The sequence below is a fragment of the Entelurus aequoreus genome, linkage group LG13 (assembly GCF_033978785.1).
Source record: "Entelurus aequoreus isolate RoL-2023_Sb linkage group LG13, RoL_Eaeq_v1.1, whole genome shotgun sequence".
NCBI lineage: Eukaryota > Metazoa > Chordata > Actinopteri > Syngnathiformes > Syngnathidae > Entelurus > Entelurus aequoreus.
In genome coordinates, this window is record NC_084743.1 from 48350460 (window position 1) to 48373840 (window position 23381).

The 23381-nt window shown below is 40.3% G+C and overlaps 1 protein-coding gene and 1 long non-coding RNA gene across 2 annotated transcripts; one reads left to right on the plus strand and one right to left on the minus strand.

The window, feature by feature from the left end:
* Positions 1 to 1366: 1366 nt before the first annotated feature.
* LOC133663470 (uncharacterized) lies at positions 1367 to 20736 on the plus strand. The gene is made up of 3 exons (XR_009828357.1): positions 1367 to 1469; positions 4459 to 4528; positions 19133 to 20736. It is a non-coding gene; the product is annotated as an uncharacterized LOC133663470 (long non-coding RNA).
* On the minus strand, positions 6077 to 10533 carry scg2a (secretogranin II a). Its single transcript, XM_062067946.1, has 2 exons — positions 10399 to 10533; positions 6077 to 7978 (listed from the first exon to the last, which is right to left on the minus strand). The coding sequence occupies exon 2, from the start codon at positions 7968 to 7970 to the stop codon at positions 6300 to 6302; it is 1671 nt and encodes a 556-aa protein (XP_061923930.1). The 5' UTR covers positions 7971 to 7978; positions 10399 to 10533; the 3' UTR covers positions 6077 to 6299.
* Positions 20737 to 23381: the final 2645 nt, after the last annotated feature.

Genomic DNA, 23381 nt, shown 5'->3' on the forward strand with positions numbered 1-23381 from the left:
ATAGGTTATTTTGTATCTCGTGTAAGTCATATTGACATACTTTATTGCTGTATGCCCAGGTGTGTCGAAGAAAATAATGACAGCCTGTTATTTATCAGCTAAACCAGCGTTTTTCAATCACTGTGCCGCGATACAGTCTGGTGTGCCGTGGGAAATTATGTAATTTCACCTAATTGGATTACAAATATTTTTTGCAAACCAGTAATTATAATCCGCAAATAATGTGCCATTGTTGAGTGTCTGTTCTGTCTAGAACTCGGCAGAGTAACCATGTTCTACTCTTCCATATCAGTAGGTGGCAGCAGGTAGCTAAATGCTTTGTAGAAGTCGGGAAAATTGTTTGTCGTGGTCACAATATGCAGACGACAGCAGGAGGCAGAGTGCAAGTAAAAAGTTATCTAATGCTTAAACCAAAAATAAACAAAAAGCTAGTGCCGCTAAGAAAAGGCATTGAAGCTTGGGGAAGGCTATGCAAAACGAAACTAAAGCGGAACTGGCTGTAATGTAAAGAAAAAACAGAATGCTGGACGACAGCAAAGACTTACAGAGTGTGGAGCAGACGTCGTCCACAAAGTACGTCCGCACATGACATGACAATCAACAGTGCCCCCACAAAGAAGGATAGCGTCCGCACAACTTAAATAGTTTTGATTGCTAAAACAAAGCAGGTGCGGGGAATAGCGCTCAAGGAAGACATGAAACTAATAAAGGAAAATGCCAAAAAAAAAAGAAAAGCCACCAAAATAGAAGCGCAAGACAAGAACTAAAACACTACACACAGGAAGACACCAAAAAACTAAAAATAAGTCACGGCGTGATGTGACAGGTCGTGACAGTACACCTACTTTGAGACAAGAGCTATAGTCATACATGGTTGATTATGGTTTGAAAACATATCCAACAATTGCGAGCACGACTTTTTACTGTCAACATCGGCTGCTGAGTTTCATTTTTTAATGTTTTCTGCTGCTGGTTTTTTCAATGAAAAAAATTTGCCTTGGCTCAAAAAAGGTTAAAAAGCACTGAGTTAGCAAGAAGAGACGTTAGCAGGCATAATTGTATTGGACTGCCTGTGTGAGAGGTTAAAGTTGAGACACTTAATACGTGTTAAAAAAAATCAAATAGATTAGATTTGCAAAAGGGTTCAAAATGAGAAAAAAAAGTTATCATCCAGTCAAGATCGAACAAATGATGAAAGGAGTAAACTTTCGAAAAATAGTCGAGTTCAAATCTGTCAGGATTTAAAAAAAAAAAAATCAAACGTGTTCTTATACCATTTACTGCATTTTCATGGTGTAATTCTACATGCAAATAATGTGAATCTGTGATCTGCATTCATTTTGATCCATTGGTCTGTGATCGATTGATTTTGTCTGCGTCCACAAGGAAGGGAACGCTAGTTTTGCTCATTCATTCCATTGAAGCTCTCGGAAACACATCACTTATGTGACTATTGCTCCTCATTTCAGGTATGTTGTTAGCCTCTAAAATAACATGACTTTAATGTGTGGGCATACAATAAGTGTGGAGAAGGTGTTTGAGCTATATTTGTGTGCAATAAAGTCAAGTTTAAGGGGTTTGTATAACGTTTTAGGCCTCTGGAAGTGCCTTGTGGTCATATTGCACGTGATTTGCATATCAGGCCATGTCCACATGAACACAAAAGTTTCAAAAACACATATTTGGGGTTAAAACAATCTCCATTCACACAAGTGTAGTTTCAAAACTGTCTATGTCTACACACAAATACATACACTTGCTGTCAGGCACATTTTGTCCAATCAGAAGCCTGAAAAAAAGCAGCAATCGCTGACATTACACCTCCTATTATGTTTATTTTGATATACTAGACATGTACATTATCTTTAAAACCAGCCTGCACGTACACAGAGCCCTGGGAACATTATTGATCCAATCCAATCCACTTTATTTATATAGCACATTTCAAAAAACAATAGAAGTTTCACAAAGTGCTGCACAGAAGTTAAGACAAACATAGAAGGGTCAGTAATATAAAACATTTAACTATAAAAGAGTAAATACATAAAATACATCAGAGAAAACAAAATAGACTAAAATCACACAACTCTCATGCTGGTTTAAAAGTTAAAGTTAAAAAGTTAAAGTACCAATGATTGTCACACACACACTAGGTGTGGCGAAATTATTCTCTGCATTTGACCCATCACCCTTGATCACCCCCTGGGAGGTGAGGGGAGCAGTGGGCAGCAGCGGTGGCCGCGCCCGGGAATCATTTTTGGTGATTTAACCCCCAATTCCAACCCTTGATGCTGAGTGCCAAGCAGGGAGGTAATGGGTCCCATTTTTTGTAGTCTTTGGTATGACTCGGCCGGGGTTTGAACTCACAACCTACCCATCTCAGGGCGGACACTAACCACTGAGCCACTGAGTAAAAGCCAAAGAGTAAAAATATGTTTTAAGATGTGATTTTAAAGTCATTAAAGAGGGAGCCGTCCAAATAACAATAGGGATATTGTTCCAAAGCTTTGGAGCCACAGAAGAAAATGCACGATCACCTCTGGATTTTAAATGGGTTTTTGGGACAAGAAGAAGAAACTGATCAGCTGACCACAGAGAATACATGCCTGTGCTGCTGAAACCCAACTCTCATAGAATTATAACATGTTCAGCAACATGGTGATGTTGTGCAACATGTGCATGAACATGAACATGTGCAGCGAAATGTACATTATTTCTAAAATCAGCACGCATTAACGAACCAAGGAAACTATTTTGTATGTTTAAGGGAATCATAAAGTATTTAATGATCAATATAGTGATATGGTACATGTGTAATGAAGTGTATATTGTCTTTAACATCAGTACACACTACAAGGTGTCATGATCCGTGGCCTGGATCATGTTTTGTTTAGTTTTGTTCTGTTAGTTTGACTACCTCAGTTCTGTTTTCAGCACCCCTGGGTTTGTGTTTTGGTTTCCATGGGTGCTGATTAGTCTCACCTGCCTCTGATTAGTGTTCGGCATTCCTGATTCCTGTGCTAAGTTTTTGCCTTAGCTTCCCGTGTTATGGGGTGCTGATTAGTCTCACCTGCCTCCGATTAGTGTTCGGCACGCTCACCTGCTGCCGGGCACTAATCAGTGAGCTACTTATTCATGTTGTGCGCCACACTCGGTCTGGCTTCCTTATTTGCAGTATGCAACAGTTTATGTTACTGTATTTATATTATTCACATGTGAATAATGCTGTATAATAGACTGTATTTATGTTATTCACATGTGAATAATACTGTATAATAGACTGTATTTATATTATTCACATGTGAATAATGCTGTATAATAAACTATTTATATTATTCACATGTAAAAAATACTTAAGTGTTTATTGTCTATTGTGCGCTAACTGTGGTGCAGAATTTCCCCCTGGGATCAATAAAGTACTTTCGATTCTATTCTATTCTATTCTATTCTATCCTATGTTGGTTTAGTCCTGCTTATGTTTCTGGATTCCTGATTCCTGTGCTAAGTTTTTGCCTTAGCTTCCCGTGCGATCGGCACGTGTCTCTTTGTTTGTTTCCTGTCGTTTGTATGTGCTATGATTAACGAGGAATAAATCATTTCCTACCTGCACGCTTCGTCCGGAGTTGTCCGTCTGCATCCTGGGAGAACGACCCCGCATAAACATGTGACCCCGACGTGACAAAAGGAGGACGCTACATTACGTTTTTTTGTTGGTCGCGCTTGGCTCCATCAACAAAAATGGAAGCAAGACATGATTTGTCCTTAAACAAGGACTAAAAACATAAGATAATGTTGCACCTTTCTTATGACACAGAGCAAAAAGTCTTGCTTGTCAAAGTTGTCCCATCAGGTGGAGGTTCCACAGCGATCGTATCCAAAACCGCTGACTGTCATTTGCGCCGGCGGGAGTGTCGCAAAGCCCATTTTGATGTGTCTTTTTTATTAATGTTGACTGAAAATAACATGTTTACGTTCAAACATACAGTAAGTCATCTTATAGTGTGTTTAAAGGCAGCAAGGCAGTGTTGTTGAGCTTGGGAATGACAGCGCACAACCGTGACGTCATGACAAGTCTCCGTTTGTGCCGTGTACACGCATACGCTAAGCGGAGAGTTTTGGAACCCTACACTTTGGCCAGCGTTTGTAAAAGTCTGCGTTTTTAAAGACAAAAGTACGCGTCTGCGTGTGGACAAGAGGCCTAAACGCAGAGATAAGTATGCGTTTAAGTATCTGTGTTCGTGTGGACATGGCCTTAGATTGAACGTGTGCTCACGTGTACATTTGTGCAGTGTTTTCAGTGAGGCATTTACGAAGTTGTATGCACTTTAGTGAGCTAATAAGTGAGGTGGGGTTTCAATGTATGAGCTAAACGTTTTGGTGTAACTTGAAAAAGGGTTTATTCTCAACGCTACCTATTTTCTGTAAAATTAATGTTGATTTATATGATGTCTTTTGCAGTAAATATTCCACTGAAGCTCTCCCTGAGGAAACACAACATCACTTTTGTGATTATTGCTCCTCATTTCAGGTATGTTGTTACTGCCTAACGCAGAGGTGTCCAAACTCTTTCCACTGAGGGCTGTACACTGAAAAATGAAAGCATGCAAGGGCCATTTTGATATTTTACATTTGTAAAATTGTGCTCCGCAGTTCTGCGCCAAGTGGTATTTGGTTTTCTCTGCTTTCTTTTTCCGGTTGCTGTCTATCTCAATGCTAGCAAACAGAAGAAGTCATTAGATGTGTCTAAATTTGGCGGCTGCATCCTTGGCAGTGCGCATTTGTGGGGTGCTGACGTCAACACAGTGCGCGAAGGCTGTCCCAATCCAAAAAAGCTCCAGCTGTCAACCAAATGTGTCCTTTTCTCACATTAGCAACAATTGTGTACACGTCACACACTTTCATATCCCAAGATCCTTTGCGCACTCAACTCTGAAAATTATTTTTTAAACATGGCGGTAAAATGTAATTATAGCTTTATTTATTTATTTAAAACAGCTAAAAGCAGACATATCAAGCTGGGGTGACAGTAGTGATATACATTTGTGTAAAAATATCGACTAACGTAATGTTGAGCGACCTCCTTGCACTTTGTCCCCCTGTTTACCCCGAGGGAGAGCCGTATATTCGGCCATAGCAGACGGCTTCGTGGTCTGAGCTTTTTTCAATGTTTGGAAGTAAAACCTTACATTTTTTTATTTAATTTTTTAGACCGCAAGAAGTTCACTTAATTAATTATTGATTAATTAACTATAATTTTGACAAGATTAGATAACTACGTCAATTGTGAATCACATATTGATGAAATAACTGCTAAATAGGATTGTGTGGTTTTGCTGTATGGAGAGACAGTGAGGACTCTTTCTGGAAAATCATCTTGATCAGGGGTCCCCCAAACTAGGGCCTGTAGTAGCCACAAGTTAAAAAATAAAATATATTTTTATTTTTTATTATTATTATTATTTTTTAAGATCTGTCCTTTCTAATCCATTTCCTACCACTTGTTACTCTCTGTCTTCTAGCTGCTCAGGCACATTGTCTAAATCCATAACGTGACATCTTCGCGCTCGGAATATATATATATATACAGTTCCCGAGTCAAAAAGTTTGGGGACCCCTGATCTAGATTGTCTTCGTGTTTTTAAAGGTACATGTCACACTACAACAACCATTCACAACCATAAAAATACGTCCACCATTAACTAATAATTAGGAATAACAGCTTTAAAATGCTTATCAACACGTGACATCAACACGTGACACATCTTCATGATCAGTCGGCTCTTACCGCAGGAAAATTAACCGCTGCTGGGGGACTCTCGCCAGGACCAACATTTCAAGGTCAAAAAGGTTATGAACCCCTGATGTAAAATAAATGTGTATTTACATGCTATTTACATGTCTTTTATCACAATTCTAATATGGGAGATTTTAGATGCAGATACTTGTTTTATTTGTCGATGTTTAACTGGTATCGGATCAGGACACCCCTATTTTTTTTCAATTTATTTTCAATAAAAAAATATAAAAATCTACACTGTTGTGCACAACAGAGGAAAAAAAAACAGGACACAGTAAGGAAAAATAAAGTCAATGCTTTATTGACCATGTATGTCACATAATGCTCACATTTAAGTCAGAATGACCAACAAATACAAGTGAATCTAAGGGGTCCGATGTGTGTGAAGGTTGGTTTAACCCAAATTATTGTCTGAACATTCCTATTATAATTATCTATATAAATAAGACAATCACAGGTATTTATCCTTGAAAATACTTAATTGTGTCTCTCTACTATTTATCTACACCTTTGTCTTTATGCCTTGGGCTGTTTTGGCGTCATTCTCAATGTCTTCACTTTCTGGGTTGAGGTAGTTCATCAGTTTCATCACAGCATCATTGTCCTCGCCATCCTCAGTCTGTCTCTTGTCTTCTTTCCCTGTGTCCATCTGATCCAAATAATCCTGCATGGCCTGTTCGAACGAGCTTGTCACGCTCCGCGCCGTCGCCTCGTCACGCTTTTGGCTGTAGCGGTACGCTGGGACGGGATACTTCGCCAGCATCTGAGCCGCCAGATACGCCGTCAGCTGGTCGGCCGAGGCGCCGTTGTAGTCCGTGGATTTACCCGGAGGGAATCGCTGCTGCGTGGGAGCGGCGTTCCCGGCAGTCAGAGTGTGAAGTCGTGACGGCGAGATCCTGTACGGCTTCCTGATGGGGGCTTGACCCCGGTTCCTGTCGCTTCCCAACCCGAGGATGTTGAGGATTTCTTCCGTTCGCAGGTTTTTGGGGCTGCTTTGTCTGAAAGACGGGCGTCTATGGAGCAACTGAGGAATCTTATGGATATTCTTGGAAGATGTCTGCCATGGCTTGCTGCTGCTCTGTTGTCCGGTCTTCAGCATGTCCAGGAGGTCTAGTGGTGGGATTTGGTATTTCTGTGAGATCTGAATAATCTGATAGATGACCTGTGGGTCAATGTTGTCTCTGTACTGAGCTACTCCTCGCTCCGCCCTCTCCTTCTCCTCTTCCTCTAACGCTCGCTTCTGCTCTTCCTCTTCTGTTCTCTCCAACACCTTGAGAAGATAATAGTCCACCTCATCCGGGTCAGTCGACCTCTTCACTGGGTAGCTTCCATCCTCCTCCTCCTCTTCCTCATTACCATCGTCAACATAATCGAGGCTCCGGTCGAACTCATGTTTCTCCTCATCATCCTCCTCCTCTCCTTCGTCCCGTGGCTCTTCCATCGGGCCCCAGTTGGCGACATCCTCCCCTTCGTCATCGTACACGTTTCTTAGATTAAACAAATCTTCTTCCTCCTCATCCTGGCGTTTGCGTGCTGTCTTCTCTGTGGTGAACTTGTCCAGCTCGTCAAAGATGGACTGCAGCGTGGCCAGGTTCTGAGGCGTGTACTTCTCCTCTACGTTCTCATTTGTGCGCTTGAAGGGGCTCTCGTGCTCGTCGTCCTCTTCGTCGTCTCCCTCGCCTTCTTCCTCGTCCTCAAACATGAGGGGCATCTTCTTGTGGGTCCTGATGCTCTGTTGCTTCTGACCGCCATCTTTCACCTGGCCGCCCCCCTTTGAGGAAGGATGAAGTAAAGCGGGCTTGGAGGCCTTTTCCGTCTGTTGTAAGGTGCTGAGCACAGCTTGTAGCAGCTCCTCGCTCTTATCCTCGCTCTCCTCATCTTTGTCCTCGTCCTCATTCAGCCTCAGCATGGGATGCATCTTCTTAGCGTCATCCATTCCATCCCCTGCAGGGAGAGAGGCCTCCTGGGAATCTGCTCTCTGGCGAAGGCTTTCGATGTATTCCAAGGCTTTGAGCATGTCGGAATTAGGAGCCCGTAGCGGGTCCGATTCGCTGCCTCTCAACCTGTGGTCTCGGAGAGAACCCCCGTGAATTGGACGGAGAAGGCACAGGAGGACAGAGAGGAGTTGGGCCAAAATAAGGAGGGATGTGTTGGCTCTTGTGAACGACAGCATAGCGACGCCTGCGGAAAACATCACAATGAGTGCCACTTCAAAGGTCTGCTCCAGATGATCACATGACGCACAACATCAATAGTAGACATTTGTATGTTCAGATCCGAAAGCTAAAAGCATTTTAGGATGCAATTATGGAGATCATAGTCAACCTTGATGCACACCAACTTCAAAAGGCGTGATTAGCATATATGTTAATCCAGGGTCCAAAAAGTTGATAATAAAGATGCTAAAAAAACAATCCAATTTAGCTCAAATTATGTTAACGACATATTTTAGCTTTGTGATGTAGCTGACAAAGCAAATTAGTGTTAGATATTATAATCTTAACTCTCTGGCGTCATTAAATTGTAATTATCTTTAAAGACAAACAGGATATAAAAGTCCTTACGGCTTTGAAGGGCTGAAATGTATTTTGAATTCATACTTCTTTTTTTTTAAAATGTTCTCAAAAATATTTTTTTAACAAAAATATCAAACGTGTCATGTTTTTTTTTATTTTTTATTCTGACCCTTTTTGAAGGTTTCCTGGTCAGATAATGAATGCGTTTAAAACTGTGACATTTGATCAAAAGGCCTTCAAAGGTTTAAAAATGAATGCTGTCAAATTATAATTGTTTTCAATCGATTAATCACACTTTTGAATTTGGATCAATCATGATTATTACCCGCTTGCATAATTTAAATTAACTTAAAAAGACTCTTATATTTGCTCACAAATGTAAATTTATTGTCAGAATGTTAAAGGAACATTTTTTGGTGTTATACCTTAATGCACTACATTTATTTGCTCAAAACTTGGTAACAGCACACACCAGTCGGAGTCTCCTCAATCATCTCTGCACTAGCGTATGCCTTGATTTTTAAAATTGAATAACAAAAACCCTACAAAAATAATAGTTTATGGCCAAAATCCAGCAAAAATTTACTGAAATGACCAAACTCCGCTTTTGTCCTCAGAGGGGTAATAACGATTTCATTATATATGGAAAGCAGGGGCAGTTCCTGCTTAAACGGCGCCCTGAGCCAAACCCCATCTCATTCGCCCGTGCAGCCCACACAACACAGAGGGGGTGCCCATTTGCCACATAGATCAACATACAGTTTACCACCACCGATTGCAGCGCCCCCTAGACGAGCTGCGTACCACACTTTGGACATCCATCCCATCCATCCATTTTCTACCGCTTATTCCCTTCGGGGTCGCGGGCAGCCCTATGCTAATAAAAAACTATTTGGAACACCAGACATGATAGTGTTTGTACTGGATTTCATCCCAGATGAATACAAATGTAATTAATATTAATGTATTTTTAAAATTTTTATGAGGCGGCTTCATACCAAAGGTAGTATCTGCACCGGATCAATACCAGTGTGATGAGATCAATTATTTTTTCAGTTCCTCTGCCCTTTCTTTTTACAAACATCTATATGATTTTGCTGTACTGTTCATATTGTATATTGTTATATTCATATTTTGCTATATCGTTCAAAAGAACAGGAGGCCTTTGGGAGCAAAACGAGTCTTTTGTAGTTTTTTGGGCTTTTGCTTAACTATTTTGCGTCATTTTTTATTTTCCTAAAACAATTGTATGCAATAAAAGGAAATCATTGTATTATTTTGTTAATAGTGTTGTATTTATATAGTGTCAAATGATATGATTTTGTCTAGTTTTATTCTGATTTTAATCATGATCAACAAAGTTAAAGGAAAAAAAATAGTTTACGGATTTTCAAAGTATCACCATCTTCTTGGTATTGGATCAATATCCACATTGGCAGTATTGCCCACCTCTTGATTGTTATGCAGTCAATTTGTAATTAAAAGGCAGCAGTATCAGAGGTGAATGTCTGAGAATATTTGTTTTATGAATTACTATTATGAAGTGTTACAGCTACAGTAGTATTACCTCTGCAGCCTGTTGCTGCAGCATACAGCAGCATTCAGCTGCCCTACAAATCTCATTAGTCGTCAAATTGATGCTCGCTGTGAGTCACGGCCCGGTTGTCATAGCAACCCGGTAAGACTAATGTTCCCACAGAAGCCACATGCATGCGCAAACCCTTTTAAACACCAATTATCACCCGCTATTACCCGCTGCACGACCATATAACGAGAGTCAAATATGTAGGTCTATGTGAAATGTGCATGTTTTAGATATAATGTAACTGTCTTTATATTGAATAACACATAGTGTTTTTGTGTGTATGCAGTTTTTTACTGTTTTCTAAAACATGCACTTCAATGTTTGAAGAGTCACTTTGCATTTATGCATTGTGTGGTAAGCAAAGAAAAAAAAAACATGAATGGGATGCAACAACTGAGCGCATCAGGTTGCAGAGAAACTGAAAAAAAAAATAAAAAAATAAAAAAAAACGAATTGATTTAAAAGTGTCCTCACGTGAGGACAGAGCAAATAAATCTTACCTTTTGGTGGACTTAGTTTCTGTGAAAAGTCCTCTTGAACGGTGCGAGCATCTCTGTCACCAGCGTGTGTGTGTGTGTTCAGCACCGCGGGCAGCTCCTCATGATGTCAAAGAACACACCACGTGACTCGTGCGTCACAGTCATCCTCCACTAACACGCACACGCACACAGTTCATGAAACGAAACTGCTTCTGTTTTGCACTTCTGGATCAAGATTGTCCAACGTGAATGCAAAACATGACATGCATCAAAAACAAGTTTTGAAGATACACCATATTGCCAAAAGTATTTGGCCACCTGCCTTGACTCACATATGAACTTGAAGTGCCATTCCATTCCTAACCCATAGGGTTCAATATGATGTCGGTCCACCTTTTGCAGCTATTACAGCTTCAACTCTTCTGGGAAGGCTGTCCACAAGGTTGCGGAGTGTGTTTATATAAGAATTTTCGACCATTCTTCCAAAAGCGCATTGGTGAGGTCACACACTGATAATTCATCCCAAAGGTGTTCTATCAGGTTCAGGTCAGGACTCTGTGCAGGCCAGTCAAGTTCATCCACACCAGACTCTGTCATCCATGTCTTTATGGACCTCGCTGTGTGACCTCGCTGTGTGCACTGGTGCACAGTCATGTTGGAAGAGTAAGGGGCCCTCTCCAAACTGTTCCCACAAGGTTGGGAGCATGGAATTGTCCAAAATGTTTTGTTATCCTGGAGCATTCAAATTTCCCTTCACTGGAACTAAGGGGCCAACTCGACATTCTTTACACCACTGCATCCGACGCTTTGCATTGGACTTGGTGATATATAGCTTAGATGCAGCTGCTCGGCCATGGAAACCCATTCCATCAAGCTCTCTGCGTACTGCAGAAAGTCGGCGACCTCTTTGCACTATGCGCTTCAGCATCCGCTGACCCCTCTCTGTCAGTTTACGTGGCCTACCATTTCGTGGCTGAGTTGCTGTTGTTCCCAAACTCTTCACTTTTCTTATAATAAAGCCGACATTTGACTTTGGAATATTTAGGAGCGAGGAAATTTCACGACTGGATTTGTTGCACAGGTGGCATCCGATGACAGTTCCACGCTGGAAATCACTGAGCTCCTAAGAGCGGCCCATTTTTTCACAATTGTTTGTAGAAACAGTCTCCATGCCTAAGTGCTTGATTTTATACACCTGTGGCCGGGCCAAGTGATTAGGACACCTGATTCTGATCATTTGGATGGGTGGCCAAATACTTTCGGCAATATAGTGTATCTTCAGCATGTAGTGTTGTAATCAGGGCCCTAAGCCTCCCCATTACAACAAATGTTCACACTTTTTATACATCTGAAACAATTTATGTAACACATTTAACATTAATTAAAACATGAATTTGTGTTTTTTTCTGACAATTTTTTGACTGGCATTCAAACCCAGTACGAAAAGCCCAGCACTAAAGCTACGTGCCATGGGGGACATTGGAAATGTCCGGGGAAATTTGCCGTCATATATTTATCAGTGACAGAGCAGGAAGGGGCCAGGGAATTTGTTTACAGTAAAATTTTAAATGAAGCACCCTGTTAATTGATCAATCAACTTGATCCTGAGCATTTGCTTGACACCAAACATTTACTTGATACTGAACATTTACTTGCTACTTAACATGTACTTCATAGTAAGCATTTGCTGAATACTATACATTGAGTTGGTTATGAGTATTTATTGGATACTGACCATTCACTTGATACTATTCATTGACTTGATTATGAGGCTTTACCTGATATTAAACCTTTATTTGATACTGAACTTTTAATTGATACTGAACCTTTACTTGATTTTGAACATTTCCTTGATACTTAACATGTACTATATACTAAATATTTTCTTGATACTGAGCATTTACTTGATACTGAGCATTTACTGGATATTAAGCATTAGGTTGATATTAAACATTTACTTCATTATGAGCATTTACTTAATGCTGAACTTCTACTTGATACTGAACATTTACTTAATACTAAGGATACCTGATACAGACTATGTACTTGACAACAAACATTTACTTGATACGGAGTATTTACTTGATACTGAACCTTCATTTGATTTGTAACTTTTCCTTGATACTTAACATGTACTATATACCAAACATTTACTTGATACTGAACAATTACTTGATACTGAACATTTACCTGGTACCAAACATTTAATTGATATTAAGCCTTTACTTGAGACTGAACATTTACTTGATACTAAGCATTTACTTGATATTCAATAATTTAATGTTTATTTATATAGCCCTAAATCACAAGTGTCTCAAAGGGCTGTACAAGCCACAACGACATCCTCGGTACAGAGCCCAGTATTTCATATATATTGAACATTTTACTTGATACTTAACATTTACTTCATACTAGATACTAAGCATTTAACTGATACTAAGCATTTACTTGATTATGAGCATTTACTGGATACTGAACTTCTACTTGATACTGAACATTTACTTGATACTAAACATTTACTTGATACTGAACTTCTACTTGATACTGAACATTCACTAAGCATACTTGATACAGACTATGTACTGGATACTGAGCATGTACTGGATACTAAGCAATTACTTGACACTAAACATTGACCTAATTTTGAATATTTACTTGATACTAAACTTTTATTTGATACTGAACATTTACGTGATACCGAACATTTACTTAATACTGAGCATTTACTTGATACTGAGCCTTTACTTGATACTATTACTTAATACTGAGCATTTGATACTGAAAATGTATTTGATACTGAACATTTACTCAATACTGAGCATTTACTTGATACTGAACATTTACTTGATACTGAAAATTTATTGAGTCGTACATTACTTCATCCTTACTTTTTCCACACACACACACACACACACACACACACACACACACACACACACACACACACACACACACACACACACACACACACACACACACACACACACACACACACACCATACTTGCCAACCTTGAGACCTCCAATATCGGGAGGTGGGGGGTAGGGGGTGGGGTGGGGCTTGGTCGGGGTTGGGGGGGCGTGGTTGGGGTGGGGGCGTGGTTGGGGGCGTGGTTTTTTACAGCTAGAATTCACCAACTCGAGTATTTCATATATATTTTATATATATATATATATATATATATATATATATATATATATATATATATATATATATATATATGTATGAAATACTTGACTTTCAGTGAATTCTAGCTATATATATATATATATATATATATATTTATATATATATATATATATATATATATATATATATATATATATATATATATATATATATATATATATTTATATATATATATATATATATATATATATATATATATATATATATATATATATATATATATATATATGTATGTATATATTTATTTTATTTACATAAAAGAAATACTTGAATTTCAGTGTTCCGGTGGCTAACCATTAGATGGCAGTATTGTCCTGTTTAACTTCTCCGTTCATGAATGAGTATATCATTTCGGCCACCGTGTTCAATGGAGAAGTCTGTTCTACATATTTACAGGCAACATACACCTTCCCTTTCGAACTGTCCTGGATGAACTGAAATTCTTGTTTCCATTCGTTTGAATTCGTTAGGCAAGCTGTTTATATTGCGTGAGAACAGGCTGTCCCCACTCAGTCTCAGGTCCGCATTGAGCTGGGGGGGGGGGGGGGGGCGTGGCCTCCAGCTCCGGCTGAATACCGGGAGTTTGTCGGGAGAAAATCTCTGCCGGGAGGTTGTCGGGAGAGGCGCTGAATACCGGAATTCTCCCGCTAAAAACGGGAAGCTTGGCAAGTATGACACACACACACACACACACACACACACACACACACACACACACACACACACACACACACACACACTGCTTAACAGTTTTAAGAATTCTGTCACTACATGTCAACAAAAATACCTGTTAAAATAAGACAAATCTTATTTTTGTGATATTGGAGCAGACGCTGTTAGCGCAAATTCATGACCAAACTAACTTTGATGCACTAAAATAAGGTAAATATAACTCCCATAGGGTCAACACATTAATGTGTACATCTCTGTAAACCCTCTTGTATGAAGTTAAGTTAAAGTGTCAATCTTGATTTTACTGAGAGACTCATGTTTAAGTCTTGGCAGAGGTCCTGGTTGACGTGCGTCGTTTCTCTGCTGCAGCAGTCAGACACACTTAAAAGTCCAGCGATGACTCATATACAGACTCCACCAACGAGTGAGATGGGCGGGGTGATGAGAGACTGCAGACTGCAGTGTGTGTGTGTGTGTCTTTGTGCAAGTGCGTAAATGAAAGGAAGTGAACACACACACACACACACACACACACACACACACACACACACACACACACACACACACACACACACACACACACACACACACACACACACACACACACACACACACACACAGTGATCGCTATTTCTGGCAGCTTGTCAAGTGTCTTCTGCAATGGATGACTGTGAGCTGCTTACGCTTTCATTCATAAAGTTACGTCCTGGCTGTGTTTGATGTGAGCTCAGGCTGTTTTCTCACTGACCCGTCTTATTTTCATGCAAGCTTAATCTATTTTGAGATTTGTTGTAGCCGCATTACAAAAATAGGCCTGTTTGGAATAGGATCAGTATTTTTTCACCTTTCACTCCAAATGCTTTGTGTCAAATCAAATATATGTCAGGAGACTTCAATAGTAGTTTGTGAGCTGCAACCACCAAAGTGAGTCCCTTTCCTTTTGCTACATAGCGAATATTGAGTGTGGTTAGTGTTTTAGGCGTGTTGTGTGCAATAATGGTGTCCCGTCACAATGTTTTCACTTCCGATACAATCATACTTGCCAACCCTCCCGAATTTTCCGGGAGACTCCCGAATTTCAGTGCCTCTCCCGAAAATCTCCCGGGACAACCATTCTCCCGAAAATCTTCCGATTTTTAGGCGGACAACTATATTGGGGGCGTGCCTTAAAGGCACTGCCTTTAGCGTCGTCTCTCACCTGAAAAGGAGACTATTATATATGTGTCCGTTATTCATAGGTTTATCTATAACCCATAAAGTAGGCAGGCACGGAACTATTTCTCAGCGTGTGTTTATTCCAGCCGGCACGTTCATACACTGACACACAACATCCGGATTCCCATCATGCATTGCTTCAAAACTACAGCAAGTTGTAATATCCAAAATTTCCAGCCGGACAAACAATATTGGGGGCGTGCCTTAAAGGCACTGCCTTTAGCGTTGTCTCTCACCTGAAAAGGAGACTATTATATATGTCTCCGTTATCCATAGGTTTATCTATAACCCATAACACGCTGGCCGAATGGATATAGTCACTCATGAACGGTCAGAGAAGCACAAGGCGACGGCAACGCAGTATTAAGGGCCACCTTGCAAGCAACATTCCGTTCTCATTTGTGGATGTTTTCAACAAATCCATGAAGGATATGTTCCCGGATTCAGAGATCGCTCGCCAGTACTCAAATGGCAGAACAAAAGCTACTCAAATAGTGAAAGGTAAGTGTTAAGCAGCAAGTACAGTACAGTTAGTAGAACAACTGTGTTTTCATTACTGTTTACTGTACTATATATATATATATATATATATATATAAATATAAGAAATACTTTAATTTCAGTGAATTCTAGCTATAAATATACTCCTCCCTCTTAACCCCTCCCCCCGACTGATTATGACCAATAGTACGTAAACCCGGTCTATTCAATTGGCGGCCTGCGGGCCGCATCCGGCCCACCAAAGCTTTTCTTTTGGCCTGCCAAACATCACCCAAATAGGCTTGATGAAACCATTCAAACTAGGGTGGCTCATTTATGCAGTACTCCCGCCACCCTGCCGAGGGCAACAGCGAGGCATACGTGTCACAATGAAATGGCACTGGGTGAGTAGAAGAAGATTACTCGTTCAAACTAAAAATGCACTATCAACTCAGGAAAAAAAAAAAAGAAGCAAATATTGGACTTTTAACAGCGACTAATCCACAAAGTATGAATGTATTGAAATTGCTGACTTCGTGATGTCTTTTCTATTCGTGGTTGTTGGTTTTTTTCAGAGTGTAACTGACGATCAAAGCTTGGTTAGTAAATCGAACGCTGAATTTGACCAATAGAGGGCGACAACGCTGTTTAATTGTGTTGAACCACATACATTGTGTACAATGTTTGCTGTGGATTTTTTTTTTTATATGCGTACACATCTGCAGTCTATTGTGACTGTATAAGCACTAAACATATTTTATTTATGTAAAATACACAATGGACATTATACTTTTGTAATGTTTATTTTATGTTTATAGTTTCAGTCTTGCAATCCTAAATGAAGAAATAAAACTGAGGACGGAAAATTATTCAAGAAGGCACATCAATCCTCAACAAAACTTTTGGAGCCTAAGGTTTTTAATGCTGTTAACTATCTGTCTAGCTGCACATGCTGGAAACAAGTAGCGAGGGCAGAATAATTAGTTTATTGACAGTGTGCTGTGAAATCCAATGTGTTTACATTGCAATTAAGTAAACGCAGTCGATGTTAAGGCTGCAGCTAACGATTATTTTTCTATCGATTAATCTATAGATTATTTTTTCGATTAATCGGTTAATCTATAGATTATTTTTTCGATTAATCTATAGATTATTTTTCCTTTTACCGATTATTTTTTTATTCAAAATGAAGATGAAAAAATAAATGTAGGCCCGTTTTTTCAAAAGTCATGGCTTTTATTTACAAAAAAAAAGAAGTATGGCCACTCAGTGAACATTGACAACAACATGACTAAATATTCTGTAACAATGTAAACATTTAAAACTTTTAACATTTAACAAAATTAAAAGTAGCTTATTTGCTTTTTAATGTGCAAATATAAAAGTCAACATCCAGTGCAAATCTTAATATTCTGCAATAGTATAAGCATTTCAAAAGTAAAAGTATTGCTTATTTTGCTTTAAAATGTGCAAAAATAAAGATAAACATCCAATACAAAAAAGTGCAAAACGAAATATTCTGTAACAACAGTGTAAACATTTCGACAAAAGTGAAAGTATTGCTTATTTGCTAAAATGTGCAAAAATAAAGATAAACATCCAATACAAAAAAGGGCCAATCTATATATTCTGGAGCACTGTAAACATTAAGTATTGCTTTTAAAATGTGCAAAATAAACATCCAGTCCAACACAGTACACAATAACCAATTCTACTCATTCCAGTGAGTGTCTAACAGTTGTAATGAAGAAAGGTTAGCATGTCTACATGCTTTGGTTCTTTTCTTGTTTACAATATTCCCAGCAGCTGAAAATAGGCGCTCAGAAGGGGTCGATGTGGCTGGAACTGAGAGCTAATTAGCCTTCACCTCAAGCCAGGATTGCGAGTGAGCTGAGCTGCAGTTTAAGTTTCTAGAAGGTCAACGGGCTCATAGTGATGTTACTAGTAGTTGACTGGGAGGTGTTTATTATCATTTGGGGAGAGTCCGCTGCCTGATGCTCACCTGCTAAACACATATCTGCTCCACGCTGAAGCGCTGACTACATGCGCTCTGAATACGCACTGCTGATTGGCTGATAATGCTTCGTGTGTACCAATCAGATGGTTGTGTGGGTGGGACAATGCTGCGTGTGTACCAATCAGATGGTTGTGTGGGTGGGACAATGCTGCGTGCTGAGACAGAGGCAGACGGAGCAAAGCAGCTTGTTAAGACTTTAGCTTAAGCTTAGAAACTCGTTCGGTACACCCCCGTACCGAACCGAAAGCCCCGTACCGAAACGGTTCAATACAAAACACGTACCGTTACACCCCTAGCAGATACAAATGACACATTCATGTTTTTGTGTAATGATGACAACGTATGCTCGCGCGGACGATTGACTAGTTGATGGTTTTCTTTTCAAATGTTCGTTCATAGCCGTTGTGCTGCTATGATAGGTCATTTCCGCTCGACACAGTGTGCATACAACAACATTATTAGGCCGTTTATTGAAATACTCCCACACTTTTGACCACTTTTGGCATGCTTTTCCCCCCTCGCTCGCACCGCTCGCATCGTCTTCTTTGATCGTCTGCTTTGCGCTTCGCCATGACGGTAGTGTGACGTCATTATGCGACGCGTCGACGCACAAAAACGGCGTCGACGTATTTACATAACCGATGACGTCGACTACGTCGACGCGTCGTTTCAGCCTTAGTCGATGTCCCTTGAAACTGCGGCCATCTTCATTATGTAGTTGAATAGCCCTGACGTAAATAATAGACAGATTCACGCACTAAATTACTTAAATTTGTTCACATAAAAAAAAATTCCGTCGTTAAAAAAACAAAACATATTTTGAAGGTGTGGCGGCATTTATCTGGCAGTGGCCGTGCGCCATGATCACTATCATGTAGGGGAAACCCTGGGTTGATATTGGGAGTACATTGCTGGACAATATCAACATAAAATTTGTCAACATATCTTCCTTCATTTTGAAAGTACAGTATGCGGCCCTGAGTAGTAAAAGTTTGGAAACCCCTTGCTTCGAAGGAACATTGAGTTAAGGTTTTTAGAAAAAGACAGCGATTGGCAAATTTCGGGTTGTCTGTCCTGTCTCTCACTTCTTTATTGGATTCATTCTAAATTACAGCTTCTTAAGATGGAAACTAGGACAAAAGCACTCATTTTTAATTCAGGTTCCTAATTCTACTCTCCTACAGGGCTGACACAAATCCTTCGCCACACACTGGCATTGTGGACGCCTGGTGCAAATGAAGCTGGAAGATGTCTGTCTAATTGCTTGTGGTTACGCGTGCGGCGGGATTACTGGTAAACAGAAACCAATTTACAGCTCACGTCCACCCCCACTGCCTGCCCACTTAAAATCACAAGTCTCTGGTCATGTAAGAACTTTCTATCAACACTTCCACATTTCTTTCCAATAACAACAAGTGAGGTTGCAGCTCTCGTAATATGCTCTATTTGTGACTCTGGTGTGGTGCCGGAAGTGGCGCATTCCCTGTCACCTCAGGTCTCATTATAATACACTGGTGTGACTCCTTGTTTCACTCCCACTCTTTTCCTGTCAATACTAATGCAGTCTCCCGCAGCGGAAACATAAGACCCGATGTAAAGTACAAAACTGTGGTGGATGGCAGGATGTTTCTGATGCATGCTCATTCAGACATTTGATTTGACATTCCTTGCCAGAAACAATGTTTTAAACAGTCACTTTTTGAGACTCACATTAGACATTAGACATTAGACAAACTTTAATGATCCACAAGGGAAATTGTTCCACACTGTAGCTCAATTACAAAGGATGGAAAGTGTAAAGATGCAAAGGATAATGCAGGTAAAGGTATACTAAAAATGTACCGTAGTACCGTATTTTTCGGATTATAAGTCGCTGTTTTTTTCATAGTTTGGCCGTGGGTGCGACATATACTCCGGAGCGACTTATGTGTGAAATTATTAACACATTACCGTAAAATATCAAATAATATTATTTATCTAATTCACGGAAGAGACGAAGCAAAATGTCAGCAATCGTCACACACACGTCAACCAATAAGAATTTGGCGGGGGAGGGTCATGGCAGAAGTGCATTGTGGGTCATGGGATGCTAACGGCTATATGCTATATGCTACTGCCTTAGCTATTAAAATGGATCATTTCTACATTGGCGGTAACTTATAAAAACTGAACAAAAAGGGCACTGAAAAGGTAATCATATACTACAGATTACAAGCTGGACGTAGTGAAATATGCAGCAGAAAACTAAACGGCGATCGAGCAGCAGAAAGAAAGGACGCTAGCGGCGCATACCAGAGGCGACACCGAGGAGGAAGATTTCATCGGATTTAGCGATCGGGAGTGACAGATTGTTTGGTAAACGTATAGCATGTTTTATGTGTTATAGTTATTTGACTGACTTTTGCCATGATGTGTTGCGTTAACATACCAGGCACGTTCTCAGTTGGTTATTTATATATTTATATGGCGTACACTTATTCAGCCTGTTGTTCACTATTCTTTATTTATTTTAAATTGCCTTTCAAATGTCTATTCTTGGTGTTGGATTTTATCAAATAAATTTCCCCCAAAAATGCGACTTATACTCGAGTGCGACATATATATGTTTTTTTCCTTCTTTATTGTGCATTTTCGGCCGGTGCGACGTATACTCCGGAACGATTGTAGCTGAGATAGGCTCCAGCGCCCCCCGCGACCCCGAAGGGAATAAGCGGTAGAAAATGGATGGATGGATGGATGGACTTATAGTCCGAAAAATATGGCAGCAATATAAAATATAACATATATGTAATATTTACATATTATATATACAGTATATGATATATACTGATATATTATATTATATGTTTACATAATATATACAATATATAATAATTACCATGTACATTATTACAGTGTATTTAACAGCTGCAGCAAAAAATAGAGAGTAGATCCAGCAGAAAATAGACATTATAAACAAAGAGAGGTAGCTAACATAGAAGTGGTCAGGTAATAGACAAATATCATCTATTGCTGTATGGCGAGTGATTATACAGCTGGATGGAGTGCGGAATGAAGGAGTTCTTGAATCGAACACTGTGGGAAAGAAACTGAAGGAGCCTGTTGGAGTATGAGCTCCGCTGTCCCTCAATTGTCTGGTGGAGTGTGTGGGCAGGATTGTCCATGATGGCGAGCAGTTTGTCCAGTGTCCTCCTGTCCCTCACTGACACAAACGCCTCCAACTGCGTGCCAATAGTTTGGCCGGCTTTCCGGATCAGTTTGTCAATCCGGTTTAAGTTCCTTTTACTGGCGCTGCTCCCCCAACAAACCACTGCAAAGTACAGGGCACTGGCCACAACAGACTGATAAAAGATCTCCGACAGCTTGCTGCACAACAATTTTGTGATGTCAATGTGCATATTGTTATTATTAACTGAACGCTGGCTATACTGTGATAAACCAGCATTTCAGGCGGTGCTTGTGCAATGAGCGGATGGTGTCACATGTCAGTCGTTACAGCAACACCACTATATATACTGTGCAGTATATACATAAACAGTATTATATTACAGTGGAATTAGGGATGGTACCTTTCATATTTCATTTCAACCAATATGGTGCCAACCAACAAGGGAGATACACCTGGCGCCACAACCAGGTACTGAAGTGCTTGGCTGCCGAACTTGAGAATAAGAGAGTGGTCACCAATTCCATGCCTCTAAATGCTCAGGCAACCTTCCCACGCAAAACAACTTTCATCCGGGAAGGAGAGAAACGGCGGACCAAGCCATCACCTCTAGACTTGGGCCCACTAAACGTAGCCCGAGATTGGGAAATGCAGGTAGACCTCAGCCAGAGACTTAATCTTCCCACCCGAAATTGCAGCAACCAGCCTGCGCCCAGACCTGGTCCTCTGGTCCATGTCCTGCCGCCGTGTCTTCATCGTTGAGCTAACGGTCCCATGGGAGGACGCCATCGATGAAGCATTCGAACGGAAGAGGCTGCGATATACCAACTTGGCAGCTGAAGCAGACGCACGGGGCTGGAACGTGAAGGTGTGGCCAGTGGAGGTGGGCTGTAGAGGCTTTGTAGCCAGTTCCACCACAAGGCTCCTTAAAGAAGTAGGAATCAGAGGACAGGCCCAACGCAAGGCTATTAAAGAACTTTCCACCGCAGCAGAACGGAGCAGTCACTGGCTGTGGCTGAAGCGCAAGGATGCAGTATGGGCTGCCAAATAACCATGTGGTGCCACCATGCGACACACACCCAGGTCTGATCAGCCTGTGGTGGGCCAACCTCGGCAGAGGGTGTCTTGTGATAAATGGCCGAAACGCCCAATGACGTCGGGGAACACAATTGAAGATGTGTTGTACTGGTGGCACCACGTGATTAGTGCCAAACTCCACCCCACCCAAGAGGACATCTCCAACCCCATTTAATTGTTGTGCTGAATATTTAGGGATCTTTAACAACTAGTCCTATTAAGAATCTTTTCAACCAATATGGTACCAACTCCTGGCACCTGCACGGAAATTGGTATTGGTTACTTATAGAGGGCGATGCTCGAACACAATAGGAAAGATGTGAAAAATCAAGCCATGCATGAACATCATACCTGCTTGGATGGGTATTGAATTTCTCATTAGCTTAAAACAATTTAAGTTACTTTTTGCTGTTTTTAGACCCTTTAAATGGGTTTTTTAAGTTGTGGGTCCAGGTGTATCCCTAAATATTTACATTCATGTCGGCATTTCTGTGAAAAGTCGGTCGATTTATCTGTGTTAACTTAGTCATTGTGGCTCATTTTGCTATAACCAATGTTGCAAATGTTTGCTAATAATTTGTTATATCAATTTGAAAAAGTTAATGCTAACTATTCATTTTTTTGGGGTATTTAGTGCTGTACTTGTCATGACCGGTACTTCCCGGTCATGTGCTGTGTTGATTTGTGTTGTTGTCCTAGATTGTGTTTATTCTCCTTAGTTTAGTGTTCTGTTATGTTCTCAATGCTCCTTTCCTCCCCCGTTTACGTTTCTTTTTGTTAGATGCATTTGAGCTCACACACCGGCTTCTGTTTGGGTAATTAGGACTCACACCAGTTGCCCATCCTAATCACTCCCCTTTTTATATCCGTCTCGCCATCATGTGGACGCTGGACTGTTGTTTGTTACCCGAGACTGTTTGTTGGTTTTGTTTGCTTCAGTTTACTTTGGCTTCCTGCTACATGTTAAGTTATGTTTATTCTAGGCCAAGTTATTCTAAGCTAAGATAGCCTCGAGTTTCTCAGAAGTTTCTCCGAGTTTGTATTTTTTATTTTGTATTTTTTTCAGTCATCTTGACTGCATGCTACCTGCTATCCTTGGCATCTTTTGAAATCGTAAACACCACAACATGCCAACTTGAAACAGTACTGTTATATTCTTTGCATTTGTTCAGTTTGCAGACTGCCAAGAT